The sequence below is a fragment of the Primulina eburnea genome, chromosome 13 (assembly GCF_022965805.1).
Source record: "Primulina eburnea isolate SZY01 chromosome 13, ASM2296580v1, whole genome shotgun sequence".
Classification (NCBI taxonomy): Eukaryota; Viridiplantae; Streptophyta; class Magnoliopsida; order Lamiales; family Gesneriaceae; genus Primulina; species Primulina eburnea.
In genome coordinates, this window is record NC_133113.1 from 32,965,948 (window position 1) to 32,989,401 (window position 23,454).

Here is a 23,454-nt window from a genome sequence, read left to right on the forward strand (position 1 = left end):
TATCCATGAAATGAAATTAATTTAAATATGAGATATTTTTTAGTTGAAAATAATCTAAATAGAGATGAAATTGTTATGTTTTGAAAATTAATTATTTTTATGAAAAGACGATGAATTATTATTCAAGGGACTTATTTTAATTTCAATTTAGTCCTCTAAATATCAGGTATGACGCTGACAAGATGTATCTCATACACATATCCCTCGAAGCAAGTATCATCGGCTTTAGTGAGAAAATGGTTGTGATTCGCTAATTCCCATGTGTTATGGCTAGGTTTGAGTTAATGATAGATCTTTTCTGCACGTTAGGAGTGTAATAATTATTCTTGTCGGAAGATCAATCAAAACGTGTGATTCTCGAGCTGTCAGATGATTTAAAAGATTTCACTAACACAATTCCACTAGTTATAACATTTTGTAAATGGAAAATGTCTGAACTTAACAATTGATATCATGTCCAAAATCACAGGTACATTTCTTATTGATAGCAATTGATGTAATTATTGAGAGATAAAATGTTACGATACAATAATTGTCTATACTAAGAGAACTATTGAAATATAGCACTTACGATGTTTTATTATCTAAAGATTCTTATCACCTATTCTAAATTTGACGAAATGATAAACACTCTAGCTTAACACACAGCTATAAAGTCGTCGATTCTTTGAGAAATCAGTAACAATGGAACCCAAAATATATAATACCACGTGCACATATAAAATAACTGTCTGTACTAGGAGAACAATATGAAATATAGTTTTATGATCTAAAGATCTTTACCACTGACTCTAAATTTAGCGAAATGATATAGTCAGCTATAAAGTCGTCGATTCTTTGAGAAATCAGTAACAATGGAACCCAAAATATATAATGCCACGTACCCAGAACCCAGATAAAATCTAGAGTCGGAAGAAGGATTATTTGACAAATCAGTAGTGTATTTTAAAAATGGCCAAATAATTACTAGTTGTAGGGCCAATCACTCGTCCCCAATCAACACGGCGGTCGGCGCCACCCACTTAATTTGATCCCTGACCCATGGTTGGTTAATTGTTCAATCAAAAACCACACGTCGCACCATTTCCATTTTGGTATATATATATTTCCGCCCTTTCACGAACACTTGCAGTTGTGACTAAATTATGTATTTAATTTACTTTATATCCAAAACCGACTCATAACTTATTTATGGTGTATGGTGGGCACCATGCATGCATGTTAGCTCCCGGCGAGTAGTTGCAGTCATATAAAGCTAGAGAGATCGAAAATGTGTTATATTCCACCGTCTCTTTTCACATATTTGTATATACATATTTATTTATTTTATATGTTATTCATCAAACCGTACCTATCTTTTTTTATATTATTTAGACGACAATCATCCCGTGGATGTATAATTTTGATATAGTTCATCATGTTCACAATATTAGTACTGTCATATTAAAGTGAACACGATAAGTTACTATGAACGATCTGAAGCGTCTATATATATATGATTAATTTCTTGATTTTTTATGAAAATTTCCCGTGTTCAAGAAATCTAACCAAAATCGAGATGATGGATAAATCTTTGAGGATCGACTATTTCGATTTGTCCTAAATGGATTCAATACAGTAGGACAATAGAAAAAGGGGATTGTAATCTCTAAGCATATATCAAAATTAACAAATTATTTTGGGTTTAATTATAAAAATTAAATTTTCTCAAGTTACCTAAAAACTTCTTGAATTCTTTTATTTTTCTAGTAGGATCATCTACATGGTTCGTATCATTTTTTTTCCTACAGAAATTAAGATAATTGTTCCCAAATTTCTTAAATTCCAGAAATCGAGACAAATGGAATAATTTTTTTTTATTTATTATAATTGAAACAATTTTAGATGCACTGTACAGTCATGAACATATTTGAAAGAATCGTTGGCCGTTTTCCAATATTTATAGCGACTATACGTAAGAGGGAATGGATATCAAGACAAAAAAAAATTTCTTACTCGAAATCTAAGCTTTGATCCGCTGGGATTTGGCCAAAAATATCAGGGCAGGATTCCCAGTTGCCTTGTTCCTTTGCTTCCCAATAGCCGCCAACGTAACGGTATGTATCAGATTCTCTGTCTTTCGCAAACCACCGAGCTTTCCAACCCCTCTCTTGCATTTTCCACGCCTGGTTTCCACAAATTTGTCAGTACTAATGGAACCTCAACCTGACTGTTACAGGAGATTTAATAGAAAAACAAGTGTATAGTATGTCATTTAAGTTACTATGGGAGAATGTGACGAGGGTTCGGAAAGGCCAAGACCTCAAATTGTTCAAGGTACTTCGGGAGAAGTGACAGAGGACAAGATAATACGAAAGTAGCCAATGAAACATTGAATTTCTTCAACAAAAGAGCTCATGTCAACTACCTGTCGTTGACGTTGCTCTAGACGCAGTTTTTCAGCATTCGCCATTTCATACTCCCCATTTTCCAAGCATCTTTGATCAGGTCTTAGTCTTGAGTCCGTAGGGGGAAGCTTTTCCTGCAACAGATGAAAATACCAGTTCTTCTCATTATGTATGAGATGTAAAACAACCAAGACCTCAAAAAAAAAACATTCAAAACTTTGGTACATATTGTTCTAATTTCCAACGTATAATGATGACCTAAGAGTTTCTGCTTAACCAGTGGACAAAACATAAGGAATTTTGACAAACAACCTTCAGCCCTAGCGTAAGTTCATTCAGTACTATGGCAAAGCGTGTCAAGCTATAACGTGTGGGGAACTTTGGGGGGTTGCTTCTTTTCCAGAGCAAATGGGCTTCTGAGTGAGGTTCGTGGCTTTTCCCTTTGGATGTGAAATCTCCATTCACATAGTGCAAACTTTCGTTCCATTTTCCAAACACAGATGCCACCGTCTTTCCATTCTTTTCTTGGATTATTCCCTGTACCTGCAAAATATGAGTTTTTATCTGTATGACTACATCCATCACAAGCTATGATCATACGAAATAGTATGCAACCACAAATCCTTCGATTTTGCGATACAAAAACATATCACATTTAGTACTCCAAAATGCCTTAATTTGCGAGAAAAGTACTGCACATAGAACTCCAAGTTATACCACAATTGTGTAAGAAGATCCTTGTCGATAAGTTCATATTTATTTCTTTTATTGACTACTGCTTCGTAAAATTTCAGAAGAGCTAGCAGCACTTAAGTCTGTTATCTAAAAAAGCCCGAAAGAATCCACCTTCTTAAAGGTCTATAATGACATCAGACCGAAAGGAAGAGTACCTGATGAGGATTTCTGTCTATAATAGACTGCTCCTTGAATTTCAATTTACAGGAGTAATCACAATTTCCTTGTATCCGCATCGTACCATAGTGATCACAGTATAATTTCCCCAAAATGAGATTGTATATAGACGTTGTTACCTACTAATAGAAGGCCAGTTACATTATTTGTTAAAATGAACAAAAAAAAAAGGAGCAACCATCATTTAACAAAAAAGCACCTTACTCCACTGGAAAACTTCTCCATCATCAAATTCTAAAGTTAGAACACCGACTGGATCAAGCTGAATGGACCGACCCCAAAATTTGCTTTTCAGATTGCTATCACCGTGAAACCTCCACCCTGTACCCTCGCAATGGCAAGCTACGATCATTGGGTGGTGACTCACCTGATCCAAAAAGATGGTCAGCCTTGTTTTCAATTATAGCAATCTACAAAAGAAAGGAAATGGAGAATCAACTACAAGTCGTAGAAAAAATATACATGACATTTTTTTCTTAATATTATATTTAAGCCAATTTAGCAACAAAACAGCAGAGCATTCACACTATGGTAGTCATGAAAAAGTTAATATAGTATTTAACACGACTAGAAAAGACCAAAGTTTGGTCCAGGTCATAAATGGCTACCTTTTCTGAGAAAAACCGGAGACCTTTATCCGGATAATCAGCCTCATAAGTCTCCCCCAACAATGGATTAAATGGTTTGCAATTTCTTCCATCTGTAGAAGCATATCCAGACACGGCAAATGCAGCTACATTTAGAATCCTCATAAAACTGTTGCCCTACCAAGAGATATTACAGGTCGAAGATAAGATTCTAAAGAGTGAAAAACTATGGCACTCAAGGCACATATTTTTAAGCTCAATTTCCTACTCTGCACAAGGAATCCAACGAATCTCACAAGAAAGGAAGCAACAATATTTGCTGGAGATGATAAACTTTGGGACATGATAAGAAAGACAAATAATCTAAAATTATAAATTCACTCATAATTCAAATTCCTAAGCACCATGCAGTAGCACAATGATTTACAAGAAACAATGACCAGATGGATCGTGTGATGTCAAAAGTGAATAAATGAGGTGGAATAAAGCCCTTCTTGTACTTCTAATATAAAGCTTCACAATTATCTAAAGTTGGATATTTTGCGCCAAATAATCTATAAATCTCAATTTACAATCATTCCAAAAGAAATCTTACGTATCGTGGGAAATAAATAAAAGGACTGCTTGATGACTGCAAATCATATCGAGAGAATCTAAAAGAACTTATAATATGGTTGATAAGCAGTAAAATTCATGTTCATTTTGCATTTCTGCCAGTGAGACTCATTCTGAGATGGGAACAAAATTTTGGGTTTAGCACCATGCAGGAAATATGGTTATGCCTTTTAAGTATAAACATGGGAACCCGATTTATGGCGCCCTTGATAAATACAACAAGAGAATAAACATACCTTCTTGACTCAATTCCTAAAGCTGTCAAGAAACAAATCATACTAACAAATAAAAGAAATAAAAAACACCGAAGAATTAGTGAGAATTTTTTACTATTTGAGTTTATTATTATGATAATATTGTTAACTAGAAGTCTTGGGAGAAGCTACCTGCTTTCCCCATTCATAAGCCTGGTCAAGAAGATATGAATATTCCAAATCCTCGAAACATTTCTGCAGAGAAGAGAGAGGCTCATTGAAGTAGACCGGAAGACACACTTTTGTAAGGTCCTTCCCGATGTTATCCTTTATCATTGACCATAAACTCACTCCTCTCTCTTTCTCAATAGGGTCTGGCAATTTCTTTCGACGTCTAATATAAGGAAAGTTGGTCCCAGCAGATTTAGTGGCAGGATCGATGTTATCCTCGGCTTCAAAAGCATATAGTTCATTGTCATCAGATGAAAAAGATGATGTCCTAAAGTCGGAACCACTGCTTTTGAAAGAGCTAGATGAAAGAAAATCTCTGGTGTCAAAGAATGTATTATCTTCTTCATCAGTATCTTCTTCTGCTGCATCTACTATTTCATTTTCGTCTTCAGATTCACTTGCACTTTCTGTTAGAAATTTTAAAAAATGATACATAAGTAAAATTGCAAGTAACCAAATAACTCATGATTGACTTGGATACAAAGATTATTAACTTGATGAGAAATCCTCCTTGCTAAAGCTTAAACATGAACAAATCATAAAGAGGTGAATTTACTCAACCATGCAAAGCAAAATAAAAAATAAAATAAAACAAAAGAAAAGAAATAAAATGTTATGAAGCATACCACTGCACTTATCTTGCCTTGATCTAGAGGATGCTCTAACTTCTTTTAGTTGTCTTTGGCTCTCATCAACAACTGTGTTCTCCAAATCCACCTTTTCTCTCTACACAAATTACAAAAACAACATTTAAACAAAACACGTGAACAAAAGCCACAAGTAAAAGAATGCAAACCAATCTACATGTACCAAATTTTATTTATGTCATGAAATAAAATATAGGAAGAGTTTAACTTGTAAGAAAGAATGACTTGAACCATGCTTTTCATATATCATTCCCTCAAAGAAAGACATATGCATGCGCCAAAAAATAGATATTTACAATGAAAATAAGTACCCAACTGAAGGATGACCAAAATATGTAAATGACAAACCACCAAAGGGAAATGATGAAAATATTCTAAAGAAAATAGAAAAATAAATCTTAATGAGAAACCATCACAGCGAAGTACAAATAATTCACAAACTTTAGTATAGCATCGTTAGACTCTGTAATGAAACATAGTTAAACACTCTGCAGAACTTGTAACAGAAGCAACCCTAATCTTCATTAAAATGTCAAGAGAAGGTGACATTTAATTTTATGTCCACATTTTATTACAACAGAAGCACAGGATTCTACCTCTTTTCAACATTCAAGAGCATTTTTTTGTTCACAAACACAAAACAAACTGCAATGTAAGATACCACTATATCTGATTTAACAACTTTTACAGCCTGATCTTGAAAGGTCACACATCGTCAAAAGAATTCTCTCTTGAAAACAAACAGAAATGCTGAAAGTTCACTGTGCAAGTTTATAAAACTGTACAATGAAAGGATACCCATAAATTTCTTGCTGGAACAGTCAACAGAAAAAACATCAGCCAAGCACTTCCTTCCGAGAAAAGCCCTTGCATAGCAGCAGTAGACGGGCTTGCCACTTAAGAAAATGTGATCAACAATGAGAATAAAAAATCCATTGTTTTGCTTTCTTTCAAACATGAAGAGAAACAAAGCATAAATCTAACGATCAACAATAGTTCAACTTCCACGGTTTAAACATGCAGCCATTATGGTCTAAAATCACTAGTTCTCGAGCAAAAGTAGAAATTATCCCTCAAAGATATTCATGCTTATCCAAGATATCTTTACATTATAATAGATTAGAATAAATTATATAGCAGAGATGTTCACTTTTGTCTGTCTTCTGGTCACCGTGAAAACCCTAGTATCATAGAATTCATATGACACATGAATATGAATATCTCAAGGCAATCGGTAATCTATAGCCCAAATTCCCTGCCAAGAAACATGTGATAAATGCCACAGCCACACGAAATCTCTTTCCATTCTCTTACACACAAGGAGAAATGTATCCCGTATAGGTACAAGAATCTTTCTCATTTTTCACCACTAAAAAGTGAAATAATCGATGACAATCTAATTATCTTACACTGATGTTCAATGTAATTTTCTTAAAAAACTCCATAAAGATTTCAGTAGGAATCCTTTGCCAGACTATATTAATCTAGGGAGAGACAAAAAGCGCCATCACAAAAAGAAGCTGAAAAGGTACGGCCAAAACTAGCATCTCCAAATCCCACATCCATGCCAAACGGGACAAAATACTTAAAATTAAAAACACAAGACCGAGGTTCAAGATGATTAAAAATTCAACCTGGCCATTCACTATAGAAAATAAATGTGATCGATCAATTTTCATCATAGAATTATTCAAACAGGATTGTACTAATGAGCCAACGAGTACAAATTGATCAGGAAACAATTTCAGATCAAGTGATCTACACAAAAGAATACAGAAAAAATAATCGATTCCATATCAATCAGTCAGTCGATTGAAAAATACAGGAAAAAGAAAAAAAATCAATGTTTACTGTCATTCTAAATGGTGCCGAGAGAGAAACAACAATTCACAAGCCCAAGCCAGTTACCACCCTACAATTAGCTAGAAAGCTGAAAGGACTCTATGTGGCTAATTCTTTGGAGCGTAGATGGAAGAAGAATTCCGAAATCAACATGTAAGACGTTTTCTATGTATCATATGATGTACCTCTAAATGTCGCAGTGTGTCTATGCAGAGCCAATGCTTCTGCTTCAACATTATCAATTGATTCTGCAGAGCCGCAAACTCATTTTTCATGATCTGCTCGCTCTCCTGAATGGCAGCTTCACTCAGGCGTTCTTCCAACAATCTTTGCCTCAACTTATCTGTCGGGATGGGGACATCTTCCACAGGAGCCACTAACTCACTGTTGGACATTCTCGGAAACATGTCCTTCACAGCCTGCAATGCTTCCACCCATACCATTCGATCTTCTCTGCTCTCTGCCCTCATAAAAAGCCTCTTTGTTCCCGTGAAAATGGAAAATCTCTTATCATCAGACCGGCTCTCTCGAATAGAAGAGACCTACAAAGAAACTACTCAATTTAAATGCCAGAACATTTACAATTTCATAGTAAGCACAACCCCTCCATTTCTAAATTGAATAAATAGCAAGAGAAATTACGCAGTCAGATCACATCCGCAACAAAACATGCATGTGATTGTCAAGACCGTCTTGAAGTTCAGTAACATAGAATCTATAGAGCTTAACTCATGTAAAATAAATAAACCTACAAAACATGCCATACATCTTCGACCAGATTTCAATTCGAAACCAAAATAAAGAAAAAAAACCCTCCAAAATACCGCCAAATCTTTACAAACAGCAAAAGTAGAATCCAAACGAAAATAATAAACTCCCAAACTACTCAGGGGTATTAAAACATATCCAGACAAATCTGTCTCTGAAAAATAGTTGGGTAACATGTTTAATGCCTTCTCAGTTTTTAAAGCTTAAAGCAATACAATTGTAAAAATGAAACCTTCAAATGAACTTCCCCAACGGGCTCCCGGATATTTGCAGAAGACCCACTAGTCCCGTTCTTATAGTGATGATCGTGCCTGGAAATCCTTTTAATCGATTCTTCGCCAATCACTTTCAATCCTTTCTCAGTATCTTGATTGACAACAATTTTATCAGGGCCGTGAATCTTATAATAGCTCAAAACTTCATCCTGCAAAACAAACCAACGAGGCCTCCACCCTTTTCCATAATTTACCCATTTGTACAATACTCCAGAAATCCCATTGCCAACTATATCGTTCATCTTCACGTCACGGCTGTGGGCGTGGAGAATATTTTTGCCATTCGGAGCACCACCAGAACTGTGATCCAGCCCGGAACCACAGGTTGACGATATCCTCAAGATAGCGGGATATTGCTGACTTTTAGTCAGCGGATCAAAAGGTGGCGGTGTGGACGGGGAAGAGGGCATGTTAGGATTGCTGATTGGTGTCGATGTGATACAGCAGAATGGACGCATAGCAGGAAGATGAACATGAATCAGTTCATCATTTGGCCATTAACAGATCAATGAAATTTTATTTGATCGAAATCCCAGAAAGAGAAACAAAAAAGTGGCGATCGAGTGAGTTATGGACATGGAAATGTAGAATGAATTGGACAGAAATCCTGTGCATCGAGTTGAAGTTTCAATTTTAACATTACACGAGCATCTCAAGTTTATTATTTGTTGGATTACTCATTGTTAGATATTCAATAATTGAGTCATTTATAAATTTTAAGCTCCAAATATTCAATCCAATGTTCATTCATAGGTATGAGCAGAATGTGTTAGTTGTCCCACATCGGTTAATAAAATACCTGAGAGTTTATATAGATTTAGACAATTCTTCATTTTTAACAATCTTTTGTAGTTGAGTTATGTTCATATCCCAATATTAAGAGAGTGGAGAAGTTTCCGGCGAATAAGTGCTGATTTCGAAATCGCGGTTCTTGAATACTCGAGAATTTGTGATTTCCCTACTCAGTTGCGATCGACTGGGTTGCGCTCCGCAGACAGGGAAATTCGGCTACATACCAATTGGATTTTGTAGTTCACATATGTAGACTTCGAAAATAATAATTGTACACAAAAGTAACAATTTCGTTTGAAAAATAAAAAAAAAATATAAAAAAAATTTCATCAATCGTATTCATATTTATAATAAAAAATAATATTTTTTATAAATAATTTACATAAAAATTTCAAATCACAAAATTTTGTTAAGTTAAATAAACATATTTTAAAAGGTGATGTAATAAAATCTATTGACTAGACAAATTTCTCTAAACAAAACGTCATTTCCGTTTCTCTTATTCTGGTCCACAATTATGTGCTACCCATGTGATAATCTATTTATTGAAAGTACGAACTTTTTTTAAAAAAAAAATCTATGTCGAACAGATGGTGTTCATTCAACAACTTGATTTTATTATACTTGTGTTATATATTTAATTGACAAGTAGTGATTTTTCTCTTTGAAAATGACAAGTACTGATTAATTTATACGTGAATGTTTCTATACATTTTACGAACTCCATAATGCATTTTTTTAATGATAATCGATTAAACACTATGAGAAAACGGAGATTATGGACCGAAGATCAATCATATATTTTCTCAATCCCTTTGGGTTTTCAACATATAATCGTTGCTCATCCCGAAATTTCGATGAGTTTGGTGCCGTATATATTTTCGGAAATTTTTTTAAAATATAAATGATATTGTAAAATTCAAAATATATATAAGTATATGTTTGATAGGCCACAATTATGTTATCCGTTCATGAAAGGATCTAAATTTGCAACTGTTTGAATATATACATGCTTACCTCAACAATACAATGACCGAAAAAGTCTTTTTAATATATTTCCTTCTTCGGGGAATAATTTAGTGATTATTTTGCTTTGATTTTCAAATCATTGGTGGGCAAGAAGTAATCTGTAATTTTCCAACTAAATAACAAATTTTTGCTTAAATATTCCTTTTTAAAATGTAGTGTATGTCAGTAATAATTTTCAAACCTTTTAAGAAAAAAAATGTTCATTTTCTCATATGGGATAGTCATAAAATTTAATTAATTTAACATATATTTAATGTTCTCACGTGTTTTTCCGACAAAATGGAATGTTTTTTTTGTGCCTTAGCGAGAGCATTCACAATCGCAAAAACACAACCTTAAATTATCTGAACAAGACAATAGCATAAAAAGTCTGTTGCTTTTATTTCCTTCTTCGGGTAACGTAAATAATTTACACACGTATATATATTCAAAAGTTGCGTAATCCCACTATTTTTAATGAAAGTGGAAATTAAAGACTACTTAATCCCTTTTTCGAGTAATGGTGGCCAAGAAACTTTAATAGGCATGTTCGAATGTTCTGCATCAATTCTTTACATCAAATACAAAGTAGACACCAGAAAATCAATAGCCCATCCCTTATTTTCACTCTCTAAGAATAATAATAAACATGAAAAAAATTCATATTTTAGAAAATCTCTTTGCTCTCCCATATTTTTATGTATTTTCAATATAAAATTTAGCAATAAAAAACTTACCATATTAATTAATAAAGGACTATATTATATGGGTAAGTAGAAAAATGTCATTTTGAGGTAAATGAGTGTTTATTTAAATGGTTTATCATCTTCAAACAACTTCACTAACCTGAGGGTTTGGAAAAAATAATAAATAGCACCTAATATTTGGAGGAAAACTCAACACAACCTTATTTTGATGCTCCATTGTAATTGACGCAGTTTCTCTGTTTCACATACATAACAGTGAGAACACGTGTCAGTAGCAGTATATTTCATTACATGATTCGAAAATACCACTCAACTTCATTCTAATGCAGCACAAAAAGAAGTAACACACGGAAGCAAATAGCAAATTGACCTAAGATCACCAAGCTACATTGCTATCTAGGGGAAGGAAAATGCCAACAATTGAAATAAAATTCATCTGTCATTTGAGGTTCTCTCCGAATCCGCAAACTGATCCTGGAGCTGAAAGAAAAGCGTTGAAATTTTACCAAGTATTTCGTGTACATGGCCTCTTGAAACAGATTCCTCGTATGCTAGAAATGATCTGGGGTTGCTTAGCATGTTTTGGAGTTGAGAACATAGCATCGGTGCCTTTTCATCACCCAAATTCGATTCACTTATTAGTTGAAGCAATTTACAACTCTGATCGGGAGTGCTGAATGATTGAGGTGGAACGGGAGGAACAAGGAACGGGTGTTGGAATAGTTGGGGGATGCGCCATCTTTTGTTCCTATCCCAGGCTAGGCATTTTTTCATAAGATCAAGAAGCAATGGGTTAGGCAAAGGTTCATATGTGATATTGTGGTTTGGATCTGTTATGACTTTGAATTTTGCCCAGAAAGTTTTGTACTCTGAAAAGGGAGTTCGTCCATAAACCATTTGGTAAAGGATACAACCTAAAGACCAGATATCTGATGGACGACCACATTTTATAACGTTTCCATTTCCATCTGTCTCATTACACAAAAATGCTTCAGGAGACATGTAACTCAGGGTGCCAACCTGCAGTTGTTATGTGATCTTAGCATAAGTTTAAAAAACAGAGTACAAGAACTTATGTTTGTGAGAATAAATAATAGTATTAGATTGTTCTGGCTCTAGACATTGGAAGTTCATTCTTGAAAAAGTTGCTTCTTTTTCCGCTTTTTTGTGTATGAGGAGAAAGAAGCTTAATTGCAAGCACTTGTGTTTTATTTTTGTTTATCAAAATAGACAAGTATGTTTTAATAAATATTGTCAGGTAATATGCAACCACAGATCCAATAAAGTAACAAGCTTCATCAAGTAAGTACCACAGGATATAAAGGAAATCGTATATGGAGAAACCTGCGAGTCCCGTTGAATATTTGTTGTATCATTCATTATAGCCTTGGCAATTCCAAAATCAATCAGCTTCAGTGAACCTTTCACCAGAAGAAAATTAGCTGGCTTCAGATCTGAATGCAAAATACGTTCCTCATGTATGGTGTTTACTGCAAGAAGTATTTGCTGCAACATTTTTGACAGAGGTACAAGTCAGAAAAGCTTACTGATGCCTTAAGTGACTCACTTCCCTTGACAACAACCAATATCACCTAGCAACATGTTTTGTGAATTTCCAGTTTCTCGGAAACAGTATGCCAGTACGGTAAATTAATACACAAAGACGTGGATTAGTGAAAACCTTCCAATAAAATCGCAACCAGTTCTCATCCATGGTAGCAATAGAACCATCTAGCTCTCCCCATTTCTGAGAAAGCATATGTGCCAAATCAATTTCCCCGTATTCAAGTACCATATATATGTACCCTTCATCCTTGACCCTGCCATCCTTATTATTCATGGAACCATTCATTACCTCCTGAAGTAAGGGTTTATCTGTCACCTACGAAGAAATGCTACATTAGATGATCACATGGGTCGATGAAACACAAAAGAAAAATAAAAGAGACTTAATTAATGGGCTAAAATACAGAGAACTGTGTTTGAGTTCACAGTAAACATTGAGTTGCAGCATGCACCTCGTAGTCAATGAGTTGAATAATATTGTTCTTCCCCTTCAATCTATTCAGATATTCAATTTCTTGACAAAATCCATATGCTGTCGCATAGTCACGACCTTTAAGTTTTATCCTTTTTAAAGCATAGATTCTGCATTCAGATGATATGACCTTGTGAACCTCGCTGCTTCCTCCACTACCTATTTTTCCAAGTCTTTGATAGAGCTTCCCATTAACTTTGAAGAATAAGTCAGGATCGTAACCCTTTTTCCGAGTTGTTGACGCTGCTTTACTATTTGCACCTACTTCAAGTTTCTGCGCTTTTGAATTTTCCAAATTTGCTTCTGATGAAGTTAATTTAGATGACAGTGGCTCAGATTTTTTATCATGTACATTTCCTGCGGTTAAATTGTTCTCTTCACCAAAAGAATCTTTTGAAATATCACATTCTTTTGGTGAAATGCTCGGCAGCTCCTTAGACATGACAGAGGATTTGTTAACATCCATTGACATAGCAGAACTAGAGCTGATAGCTTGCGATGGAACAGACAATAGATGTGATATCACACCATCAGCATGCTTGGATGAAGACTGCAATGGTTGCACCACATCCAGTTGTGCTTCAGCTTCTCCTGATGGTTCGGACCCCAAATTTGAACCACTTGTTTGATGAGGTTGTGAACAATAAGTTGTTGAGCTAATCATTGGGGCACATGATGGATTTGTTAATGTTGAGGTAGCACAAGACGACCCAACCACTGAAGATTGTGTCATGGCATTACTCAGATCGTTCTGTATAAAGTTCTGGAATTTGTGTAGCTGATCCTGAACACCCATTGTTCTTTTAGATGGCAAAGAAAACATCCCATTCTCAGACTTCAAACTAACCACGTCCATCTCCATACTTTGGAAATTTTGATGCCGCCAGACTTCACTGACAGCGGCCGAAGAATCTACTTGATCCCCAGCATCCCATTCCATTTCTGCCAATGTAAGTAAATCCATTTGAGATAATAAATGAAATCATTGGGGGACGGGTCATCAGCCACTGCATATACAATAGGCTATAACTGCTATAAATTACAAATCATAACTCACAATGATCTATAGCATACAAATAGGCATCCATATTACTACATCATGTGTCAGCAATCCACTGGATTTGATACTTAAACATGCAAGACAGACACTGTTGATTGCTTCATCACAAGACACTAACGCTAAAATAATTATTACCGCAAGATGTGGCATTATTTCCACTGGAAAAATGAACCTTCTTTTGCACATCAGCCACTGGAATACACCCAGATTCTGCATCTGATGAAGCAATTGCAACTCTGCTTCCAGACATTAAAGAAATCCCTGGTTGATCTCTCTGAAAATTACATGGTTTAAAGTTTTCATCTTGCGTATTTAATGACGAACCCCATTGAGAAGGTGGGGTGATTGATGCGTTCTCCTGATTGTCTCCAGCAACAGAGACCCCGATTATAGATTTTGGTATGGAGCTACTTGGTCTGTCACCCTGTGCAATCTCCTCTTTACCTTTTTTGGCATAAATAGTTGAAGGTTTTAGAATTGATTTTTTTGAAGTTTCACGCTGAGGAAGCAAAAGTCTCCTTGGTTGATTACCACTTGGCTGCAGCATTCCTAAATGCCCATCAGGAAAATAGAACTACAAATTTAGAAAGCAATTCCAAAGCACCAACATGAAAGGAAAATTAAATAGAAAGCATGTTATGGAACTGTACTAGAATATTTTCAACGAAAGCCTCTAGTTTTCAATTTTCGAAAAAAAAACACAGATCTTTTTTGTTATAAACAAAAATAACTGCAGCATTAAAAAATTATAACATCGAAAGAGAGACAATGATGAATACTTTGAAAGTGAAACAGCATGCAGAAGAAGCATTTACCAAGACACGCACGTTCGTTTAACACCTTATCTCTCAATTATGCGAGTCTTTTTGCAAACTACTATCTACAAAAATACTTTAAAGATAATTCGAATTGACTTACTGCCTGTGTATCGAAGAAAAACTAATGAAACAACAAGGAGCTTCCTTAGCTCATTCTTTATTATGAGCAAAGAACCAGCATCAAAAGTTCAAGACACGCACTTTTCAACAATTATGCTAATTTTCTTCCCTGGTCCCTCGACAAAATTACTGAATTATGCATAGTTAAAGCAAAGAAACAGAGCTAGTATAAAGTCCAAATTAAAAAGCTCATTCTTTTGAATTAAAAGTTAGAGAAGATATAATACCAAACAAGGGGAAATGCTCAAATACATATAAAACTAGATTCAGCCAAAACCCTCAAGAGAAACAATTAGTTTTGCATATCATACAGATACGTAGTCGTAGATAATTTGAAAATTAAAAGGAGAGACGGCGTTTTTTCCTTCGAAAAGGCAAACATATTATTAGTTTTCAGAGCATCGAAAAGGCAGACATGTTATTAACTAGATTTTCACATTCTAAATTGCCGAAAAAATAATATAAAATCAGTAAACGAAGAAAACGTGCCGAGTGAGTGATGGCGTTTGAAGGCGGCTTGAACTTGCCGGACCAAGTCCTGCGGATAAGAGGCAGAATCCGAGGTGGTCGAGGTGCAGGTTGAGATGGTGTTGAACGAACGGCTTAGATTGATTGAAACTGGGTGGACGCTGATCGGATGGCCTGGTTTCGGCTTGAAAAAATTCGAATCATCGGGTGGAGGTGCAAGGTCAGGCTCTCCTTCCATCGATTAATCTCCTAAACATCTCGAATCCAGGCAAACCTTATGCACAAATTTACAGAACTTCCATGGAAGAACAGCGTGCTCGGTTTTTTGTGTGAGAAATTTGAAATTGACAATTGGCGCTCTTGCTTCGACCACTTGCTCGCAACTCAATTGCGGTCTAGTTTACAGAGTAGTTAGATACAACGACCATCAGATCGATTCACTTGGGGAAAAAAAATCGGCCGATTTAGTCGTGTTTGGGTTCTATGTTATAATAAAAAGAGTATATTGAGATCGGACTTGTAGCCTAGTGGTCTCATCCCGTCGGACTAACTGGCTCTCTTCCACGGGTTCGATATCTTTTTTTCGCGTGTGTTGTAATAAAAATAAAATAAAATAAAGGGTATGTTGTTTTTCTTGTTTAGACAAATTATTTCAACTTTGAATTTATAAATTGTAGTATACACATATATTTAATTGATGAATACTAAATTTTAACTTGGTATGATTAATACTATTTATCTTAAGCAAAAATTTGTGTGAAACAATCTCACGAGTCATATTTTGTGAGACTGATATCTTATTTGGGTCGTTCATGAAAAAATATTACTTTTTATGCTAAAAATATTACTTTTTATTGTGAATACGATAGGGTCGACCCGTCTCACAGATAAAGATTCGTGAGACCGTCTCATACGATACTTAATCTTATCTCTACTGATATTTCATATTAACAAAATAAATCCAACTATATTTAAATATTTCATAAATTTTTCTTGAGATTTGTGAAAAGTAACAAACTTGATATATTATTACATTCATACTTTATGCTTGTAATGTTTTCACATTTAACCCCTAAAAAATATAAAATAAATACAAAACTGAGGAGTAAATGTAAAATAAATATAAACTTTATTGCGATGTTTGTAACTTAGGAAGTTAATGGATTTATTATTTCATTTTAACAAACTTCGAAAAAAATAAAAATAATATTTAAGTATAGTTGGATTTTTAAAATAATTATGATAAACCTAAATAAATTATATTGTCCTTTGATATGTATAATGTTAATTTTTGCTTGTGCGCATAACTGACCTATGGCATTTTGCCATCCCTAATTTTGTCTATAATTTGTGGAGTTTGATGAATGACCATGGGACAATCTTACAAAACTTTTTTACCAAAAAAATTCCTATAAAATTTAATTAATAAAAAATGAAATTAAACCATCAATTTGTTTACCTTCCTTTTGTTTTTTTTTTTCCCAAATACAAAGCATCGAATTGCGGTTGGGTGAAGTCGGGAAAACACAACACAATCTCACCGAATAAACTGAGAAGCCCTATCCTCAAACGACGCAGCCTCTCTCTCGTCGGTTTCTTCTCCAATTTCCAGCTCCGGTCCTAATCTATCTTAACTCCAGGTATCAAACATGTAATTAGGGTTTAATTCGCGTGGTGTAACTAGTTCTTCAGCTCTTGATTTTATATGTTATGCCGTGTCTAACTTGTGAACAACGTTTTACTTTGGTAGTGTTGTATTCCAGTCATATGATTTGGTTTTGTGTTACTTCGTTTTAATATAGACCTGAAATTCTGATTAATGTAAACTTGTGCTTTCTTCAAAGGTTTTTTATTATCCTCTATCATTTTCTTTTTACATGGGGCTGCTTATTGTGTTACTTATACGGAAGTGGAGCTTCTAAAATTTTCTGGCTCGAACCCGTATGTAACTTGTCAGGCTCTTTAATCTTTTAGAACGAGCTCAAGCTAGCTCATTTTGCTAAATTTAAATCTTTAACGATGAAGTGAACAAGGCACGTGAATACGTGTCATTTATTTTTTGTGACTATGTCTATAATAATGAACGAAAAATAAACTCTGGTTTTCGCAACGCATTTTTTTTTATTTTCCTTCTTAAATGTGTTGCATTATGTAGTAAAGTTGATGGCAATCATACCTTGTGGAAGTACATGGATATATAGGTGGGGATTTCAGCCTCAGCTTGTATTGGGATCCTCTATTACGAATAAATTACCAGCTTCTCTGCATTGGTAAGCATTGTGCTGAATTCTCGAAATACTGAAATTAATCTACTTTAAAGTTCTAACTGTATTTCAACTTTTTTCCATGTACAATTTGTAATTTTTACTTGTTTATTGTCTCTCTTTTCTATAGCTGACAGCTTATCCTTGTTTCGCTAATTTGCAGATTTTTTCTTTTCTTGTCTTTCCTCTACCATAGAGTCTTTTTTTTTTCCTTTCCAAAATGTACACATTATGCCCAATCTAACAGCATTTGACATTTACGATGGAGTGAGATTTTTTTGAAATCATAGGCATCCTGGTATTAGTCGATTGATTTGTGTGTTATTTTACTTCTGTCGAAATTTTATACATACCATCCAAGTGTTTGAAGAATATATTCTTTCGTGTATGTCCCATTTAAAATTTTAGAAAATTAGAGATGTCGAAAATACCTTTTAGCCCCAGTGAAATCTGAGAGGGAAGTAGTGCCATTTTGATGGGGGAGAATGTTTGCTTTATTAGATTTTTGGTTATGTGTGATGATGTGATTATTTCAAATAGAAGTTGAGGCACAATCTTCTGAAAGTTCACTATATTGGAGCCTTATATGCATGGAATCAGGTGTATTTTCCATTGATAAATAAGCCATCCAATGTAAGCCTTTAATTTCCGTGTACAGTTGAGTATTAATAGATAGTCTTAAATATATGTAGAAAGAAATAAAGTGCTTAAAATAAAACAATTTGTTAGGTTTGTTGAAAGTTAAGTATTTTCCTTGCATCATCAGTTACTACTCACTACGACGCACGTTGAGCTTGACATTATTCAGCTTCCAATAACTCTTGCTTTTGCTTACAGTTTGGATTCTTGGATCTTATATAGGATTGTGTTTATATTTAAGGTGATTGATGATATATTTTTTGGTCAGTGCAGTACGGCTAGCACTATCAAGCCACTGGCATCAAGAAGTTCAACATTATTTTCTCAAGAATCCTTGAATTTACTATTCAGTTCAGGGTCATACTGTAATTTACGTGGGAGAAGAGGATCTCGTCTTCTTGTTAGAGCTGACAAAGTGAGATATTTTGTATGCTGTATTAGTTTGTAGTGTTATGTAAGGGAATTCTTATCACATTATTTATTAACTTGTGTTGAGGTAGCACGGAATCGGTTATTGACAATTTACTTGAGGTCAAAGTTTACCTACTCTTCACCCTTCAGCATCCCCAGTTGACACCCAAAATTTAAAAGTTAAACAGTAATCCAAATACAAGCATACACTAGCCTTCATAAGATAACATATTTATAGTCTGAGTTGTGGGGGTATCCCTCTGCAATAGCTTTCGGCATAATGTCATTGAGAAAAAAGGTGATTACTTTGCTGTTCCTTTCGTCAGGCTTTGCATAAGAAAATGCTTATTTATTTCATTAAATTTGCAGGATTACTATTCTGTGCTTGGTGTGTCTAAGAATGCGAGCAAGTCAGATATTAAAACAGGTGACGATATACTTGTCTCTTATTTGTGTTCTTAAGTTTGAACTCTGTGTATGAGGTGCTTAGGGAGGCTTTTCCTTCCTCTGCTCATTTGTTGTTAATGATAATGATTTAGCTTTGTCCCTGCATAAAAGTCGTCGTGATCTCTTTGGGTTTTTCAAATTTGATGTCCTCATGAAGAATCTAGGTGGTCTATTAGCATATCTGGTCATCACTTTTAGAAATCACACTTCCTTTGTTTACTTTACTCAATGACATTATTTTGAATTTTTTTTTATAGATAGACGCTATACATGGCAACTGTATTCTTTGCTCATGAAACTTATGAATTAAATGGAGTTTCATCTCTTTGTGCTTTTTCTTCAGCGTATCGAAAGCTCGCCAGGAGTTACCATCCAGATGTAAACAAGTAAATCTTCGTGCCACTTTACTTGATATTTGGTTTCATCTGCTAGTTATCTCAATTTGACTTCTTTGATATCTAATAATAGCCACTGATATTTTTTGTATGCTTATTGAAGCCAGATATTGAGTGTGTTGCTAAGGGTTGGTATTTCACCTGAACATCATATGAGTAGATTAAGCATTGATCTGAATTAGATGTGAATATAATAAAAGAGAATATGGAACTAAAACTGACATATTTAAGAGTCGATTGTTTGTATTAATTGTTGCCTGCAATTTAAGGCCTAAACATCTATTCATCATCATTGACGAGGTCATCATCTGTAGAAAAATGGTGGTTAAAACTATCGATTTTTACTTTTTGCCAGGAAGAAAACTAAAACATGTTTTGGTATACTGGTTAAATTATGAACTTGCCTAGCCCAGCTGAAAATATGGCATTGTAACTGCAGAGAACCTGGAGCAGAACAAAAGTTCAAGGAGATCAGCAATGCTTATGAGGTATAATATCTGATCCTTTTAGATGGTGTATGGCTTGCTTTTGTGAACTATGCATGCTTGTCGAAGCATGTATAACTTAATGAATTATTGGAGAACATGTACGACAGGTCTTGTCGGATGATGAAAAACGGTCCATCTACGACAAGTATGGAGAGGCGGGGCTTAAAGGTGCTGGAATGGGTACGGGGGTAAGTCTGCCACATAAGTAGCACAAAGATCTTAAAGAAGTGGAATAGAAATATGACTTTCTTTGAAATATAGTTATCCTGAAAAGCTGGTATTCTAACCTCTAATGCTTCTCTATGGCAGGATTTCAGCAATCCGTTTGACATATTTGAGTCATTATTTGAAGGAATGGGCGGCATGGGCGGTATGGGCATGGGAGGAAGAGGATCTCGCAACCGAGCCACAGAAGGTGAAGACCAGATCTATAATCTGGTTTTGAACTTTAAAGAAGCCGTATTTGGTGTCGAGAAAGAGATAGAAATTACTCGTCTTGAGAGCTGCAGCACTTGTGATGGATCAGGAGCGAAACCAGGGACCACACCATCTAAATGTGGAACATGTGGAGGTCAAGGTCAGGTCATCTCATCAGCAAGGACCCCACTGGGTGTTTTCCAACAGGTCTCAACATGTTCCGCCTGTGGTGGGGCTGGAGAAAACGTAACTCCTTGCAATACATGTGGCGGAGACTGGGCGTGTAAGAAAGTCGAAAAGGATTAGTTTGAAAGTTCCAGCTGGGGTAGATTCTGGCAGTCGCTTGAGGGTCCGTTCCTGAAGGGAATTCTGGACGGAGAGGAGGTCCTCCCGGGGATCTGTTTGTTATTATCGATATTATTCCAGATCCTGTTTTGAAACGAGATGATACCAACATCCTTTACACTTGCAAGGTTTCTTACATAGATGCCATTTTAGGGACAACAATGAAGGTGCCGACGGTAGACGGGATGGTTGACCTCAAAATTCCATCTGGTACGCAACCAGGTACGACATTGGTCATGGCTAAAAAAGGCGTCCCTTTTTTGAACAAAAGCAATAAGAGAGGTGATCAGTTGGTCAAAGTTCAAGTTGAGATTCCAAAGCGATTGAGCAGCGAAGAAAGAAAGCTTGTTGAGGAACTTGCCAACTTAAACAAGACAAAGACAACAAGTAGCAGGAGATAGTTTGGGCGATTAACTCTCTGCCATTACATGTTTGACCTGCAGTTCTCCATAGTTCTGGTGTTTATGGCATGTTGCCAAGATATTGTTTTACGTTGATCCCTCGAGCAATTTGCACAAGGCCGAATGTGGGCTTGGAAAGAAGTTGGGGGTCAATATTTTGCAAGGTAAAATTATTCAAGTTGAAACACGATAACATTAGGTATACTATTCATACATAATTCATGCGTGCACCGTTGCCACCTTTTCAAGTTCTCGATAGTGGAACTGCATGTGGTATAGCTACTGTAAATCACTCCTTTGGTGATCGATTGGCATTTTTCCCGGTACAATAATCTCGTGTCATTTTGTAGTACGTAGATTCGAATTCGATTATCTATGATATATATTCATCGATGATAATTATCTATTACTTATATCTTTTCAAAATTGTTCTGAATTGGAAGGATATATAGAAACATGCATTGCCAGGAATGAACTTACTTCGTTTACGATTAATGAAGATTCGTTAGGTTCTAGTCTGTTAAAGTTCGTTTTTTAATAAATAATTATTTTCAAAATTATACGACTGAACCGAGACATGAGTGAAATATATGAGATTGAACCGGGTTTTACCCTATAAACTGAATATAAAAATTATTTTGAGCCGCACAGAAATGGAGCTGAGGCTGTCGTCTCTTCAGACTTACCTCAGATACGGGTTTGCTCATAATATATAGTCATTGCTGTCAAGATCAGAATTTGGACTTAATTCAACCTCAATAACTAGCTTTAGGGGGGAGGATTGTCCAAGTTAATATATACAACTCTCAAGTTATTTATCCAACCGATATGAGACAATTATCTTTTTTCAGAAAAAAAAATAAAAAAAATCACAATTTTATCCCTAAAACTAAAGTATTTTTTAAAAATACGCACCTGCATGCATCTCTCTCCAACTGATATTTTCTTAATGAAGAATTATCCCTAAAATTAAAGTATTTTATAAAAACACGTAAAATTACTCTACATACACACAAGAATGTTGATTTCTTTCTGTAAAGCTAATATTTATAACCATGCCTACATTTTATACATAGGAAAATGAAAGGAGTTGGCGAAGCGACAACTCTTATATTCTTCCTACTCATGATTATGACGGCCATGGCCAACGAAGAATCAAGTTTCTGCAACTCATGAAAATGTGCAGTGAGATGCTCAAAGGCAGGACGTAAAGACCGGTGCCTCAAGTATTGTGGTATTTGTTGTGAGAAGTGTCATTGTGTCCCACCCGGGACTAATGGAAATAAAGACAAGTGCCCTTGCTATAGAGACATGAAAAATTCCAAGGGCAAAACCCAAGTGCCCATGAGTGCTATATATAAATTGTATACATGATCAAAATTTAATAATCTTGATATAGATGATCCATTGCCTCAACACTCAATTTCAGTACAGCCTTCGGATAAAATGTTGTAAACAAAGATCAGTACTGGTGGTTTTCCGAATGTGCAGAAATCTTGGGTAGCTGCATAAAGATGTAATATAATTTTAACATGTATTCATACTAGATATTCCACAAGCTTTTCCAACTTGCCATTAAGAAAGAACCTGAAGAAACAAAAAACAGCCGAAGTTCACATCAGGATCATAAACTTACCATCACACTTAGCGGTTCTTGATCCGAAAATTTTCAGCTGCACTCGTTGAATTTCATAGACCTGCAAATGAGAACCAAACAATTAAACTTGAAAATTACTCCTGCACGTAAAAAAAACCTATAAGTAGTTGATCTATAGGTCTTGCACACAAAGCATTAGCCGCATTACTACCCATTTTGAATCGATTCACTACAAAAAAATCAGGTGTTAGCGACGGTTTAGGCAATCATTACATGTGAAATTACAACCATGATCAACTTAAAGGCTCTACAATTGGAATATTTATACAAGACTTTGCATGTGGAACAGCTGAACTACATCGAAGCTAAAATATACAGTACTGGACTTCGAGCACAAAAATTATGCTGGCTAAACTACTGATCATCTAAAATTAGCGGAAACTCTACTCCACATTTCTTGTGAGTTTGATGCCTAATGTTTGTTTTCAAATTGGAAACTTAAAAGGAAGATATCCCATAATAGATTCTGGTGGGTGTGTAAATTAAGAACACACAAAGCTGTCATAAAAGAATTGATTGCT

General features: G+C 35.2%; 3 protein-coding genes across 4 annotated transcripts; 1 reads left to right on the forward strand and 2 right to left on the reverse strand.

Moving 5' to 3' along the window:
• Window positions 1–1,862: 1,862 nt before the first annotated feature.
• On the reverse strand, window positions 1,863–9,092 carry LOC140809743 (oxysterol-binding protein-related protein 1C-like). Its single transcript, XM_073167463.1, has 10 exons — window positions 8,416–9,092; window positions 7,601–7,957; window positions 5,553–5,652; window positions 4,888–5,333; window positions 3,908–4,063; window positions 3,499–3,666; window positions 3,278–3,418; window positions 2,700–2,930; window positions 2,408–2,521; window positions 1,863–2,165 (listed from the first exon to the last, which is right to left on the reverse strand). Exons 1-10 carry the CDS (start codon window positions 8,914–8,916, stop codon window positions 1,992–1,994), a joined length of 2,388 nt encoding a protein of 795 aa, XP_073023564.1. The 5' UTR covers window positions 8,917–9,092; the 3' UTR covers window positions 1,863–1,991.
• Window positions 9,093–11,140: 2,048 nt separating this feature from the next.
• Window positions 11,141–15,906, reverse strand: LOC140810686 (serine/threonine-protein kinase MPS1-like). 2 transcript variants are annotated; one of them, XM_073168556.1, is made up of 6 exons: window positions 15,491–15,906; window positions 14,199–14,612; window positions 12,984–13,945; window positions 12,647–12,847; window positions 12,310–12,471; window positions 11,141–11,985 (listed from the first exon to the last, which is right to left on the reverse strand). In XM_073168556.1, exons 1-6 carry the CDS (start codon window positions 15,705–15,707, stop codon window positions 11,398–11,400), a joined length of 2,544 nt encoding a protein of 847 aa, XP_073024657.1. In that variant the 5' UTR covers window positions 15,708–15,906; the 3' UTR covers window positions 11,141–11,397. The 2 variants fall into 2 exon arrangements, with proteins under 2 accessions (XP_073024657.1, XP_073024658.1); XM_073168557.1 differs by lacking the exon at window positions 15,491–15,906 and adding an exon at window positions 15,229–15,314.
• A 1,077-nt stretch (window positions 15,907–16,983) lies between these two features.
• LOC140809011 (chaperone protein dnaJ A7A, chloroplastic-like) lies at window positions 16,984–21,519 on the forward strand. Its single transcript, XM_073166458.1, is given in 10 exon segments — window positions 16,984–17,120; window positions 17,625–17,739; window positions 18,646–18,787; window positions 19,153–19,210; window positions 19,574–19,616; window positions 20,065–20,113; window positions 20,221–20,301; window positions 20,423–20,806; window positions 20,808–20,888; window positions 20,890–21,519. Coding segments are annotated over 9 exon segments (1,332 nt in total). The 5' UTR covers window positions 16,984–17,120; window positions 17,625–17,632; the 3' UTR covers window positions 21,277–21,519.
• The last annotated feature ends 1,935 nt before the right edge of the window (window positions 21,520–23,454 follow it).

Excerpts from the sequence above, each read along its gene's own strand:
- LOC140809743 (XM_073167463.1), bottom strand. The coding sequence starts at position 8,916 with ATGCGTCCATTCTGCTGTATCACATCGACACCAATCAGCAATCCTAAC. Across the intron at positions 7,958-8,415 it reads TTGGGGAAGTTCATTTGAAG|GTCTCTTCTATTCGAGAGAG; the intron begins GTTTCATTTTTA and ends GTTTCTTTGTAG. Across the intron at positions 2,931-3,277 it reads TAGACAGAAATCCTCATCAG|GTACAGGGAATAATCCAAGA; the intron begins GTACTCTTCCTT and ends CATATTTTGCAG.
- LOC140810686 (XM_073168556.1), bottom strand. The coding sequence starts at position 15,707 with ATGGAAGGAGAGCCTGACCTTGCACCTCCACCCGATGATTCGAATTTT. Across the intron at positions 12,848-12,983 it reads TTCAACTCATTGACTACGAG|GTGACAGATAAACCCTTACT; the intron begins GTGCATGCTGCA and ends ATTTCTTCGTAG. Across the intron at positions 11,986-12,309 it reads ATATTCAACGGGACTCGCAG|GTTGGCACCCTGAGTTACAT; the intron begins GTTTCTCCATAT and ends TAACAACTGCAG.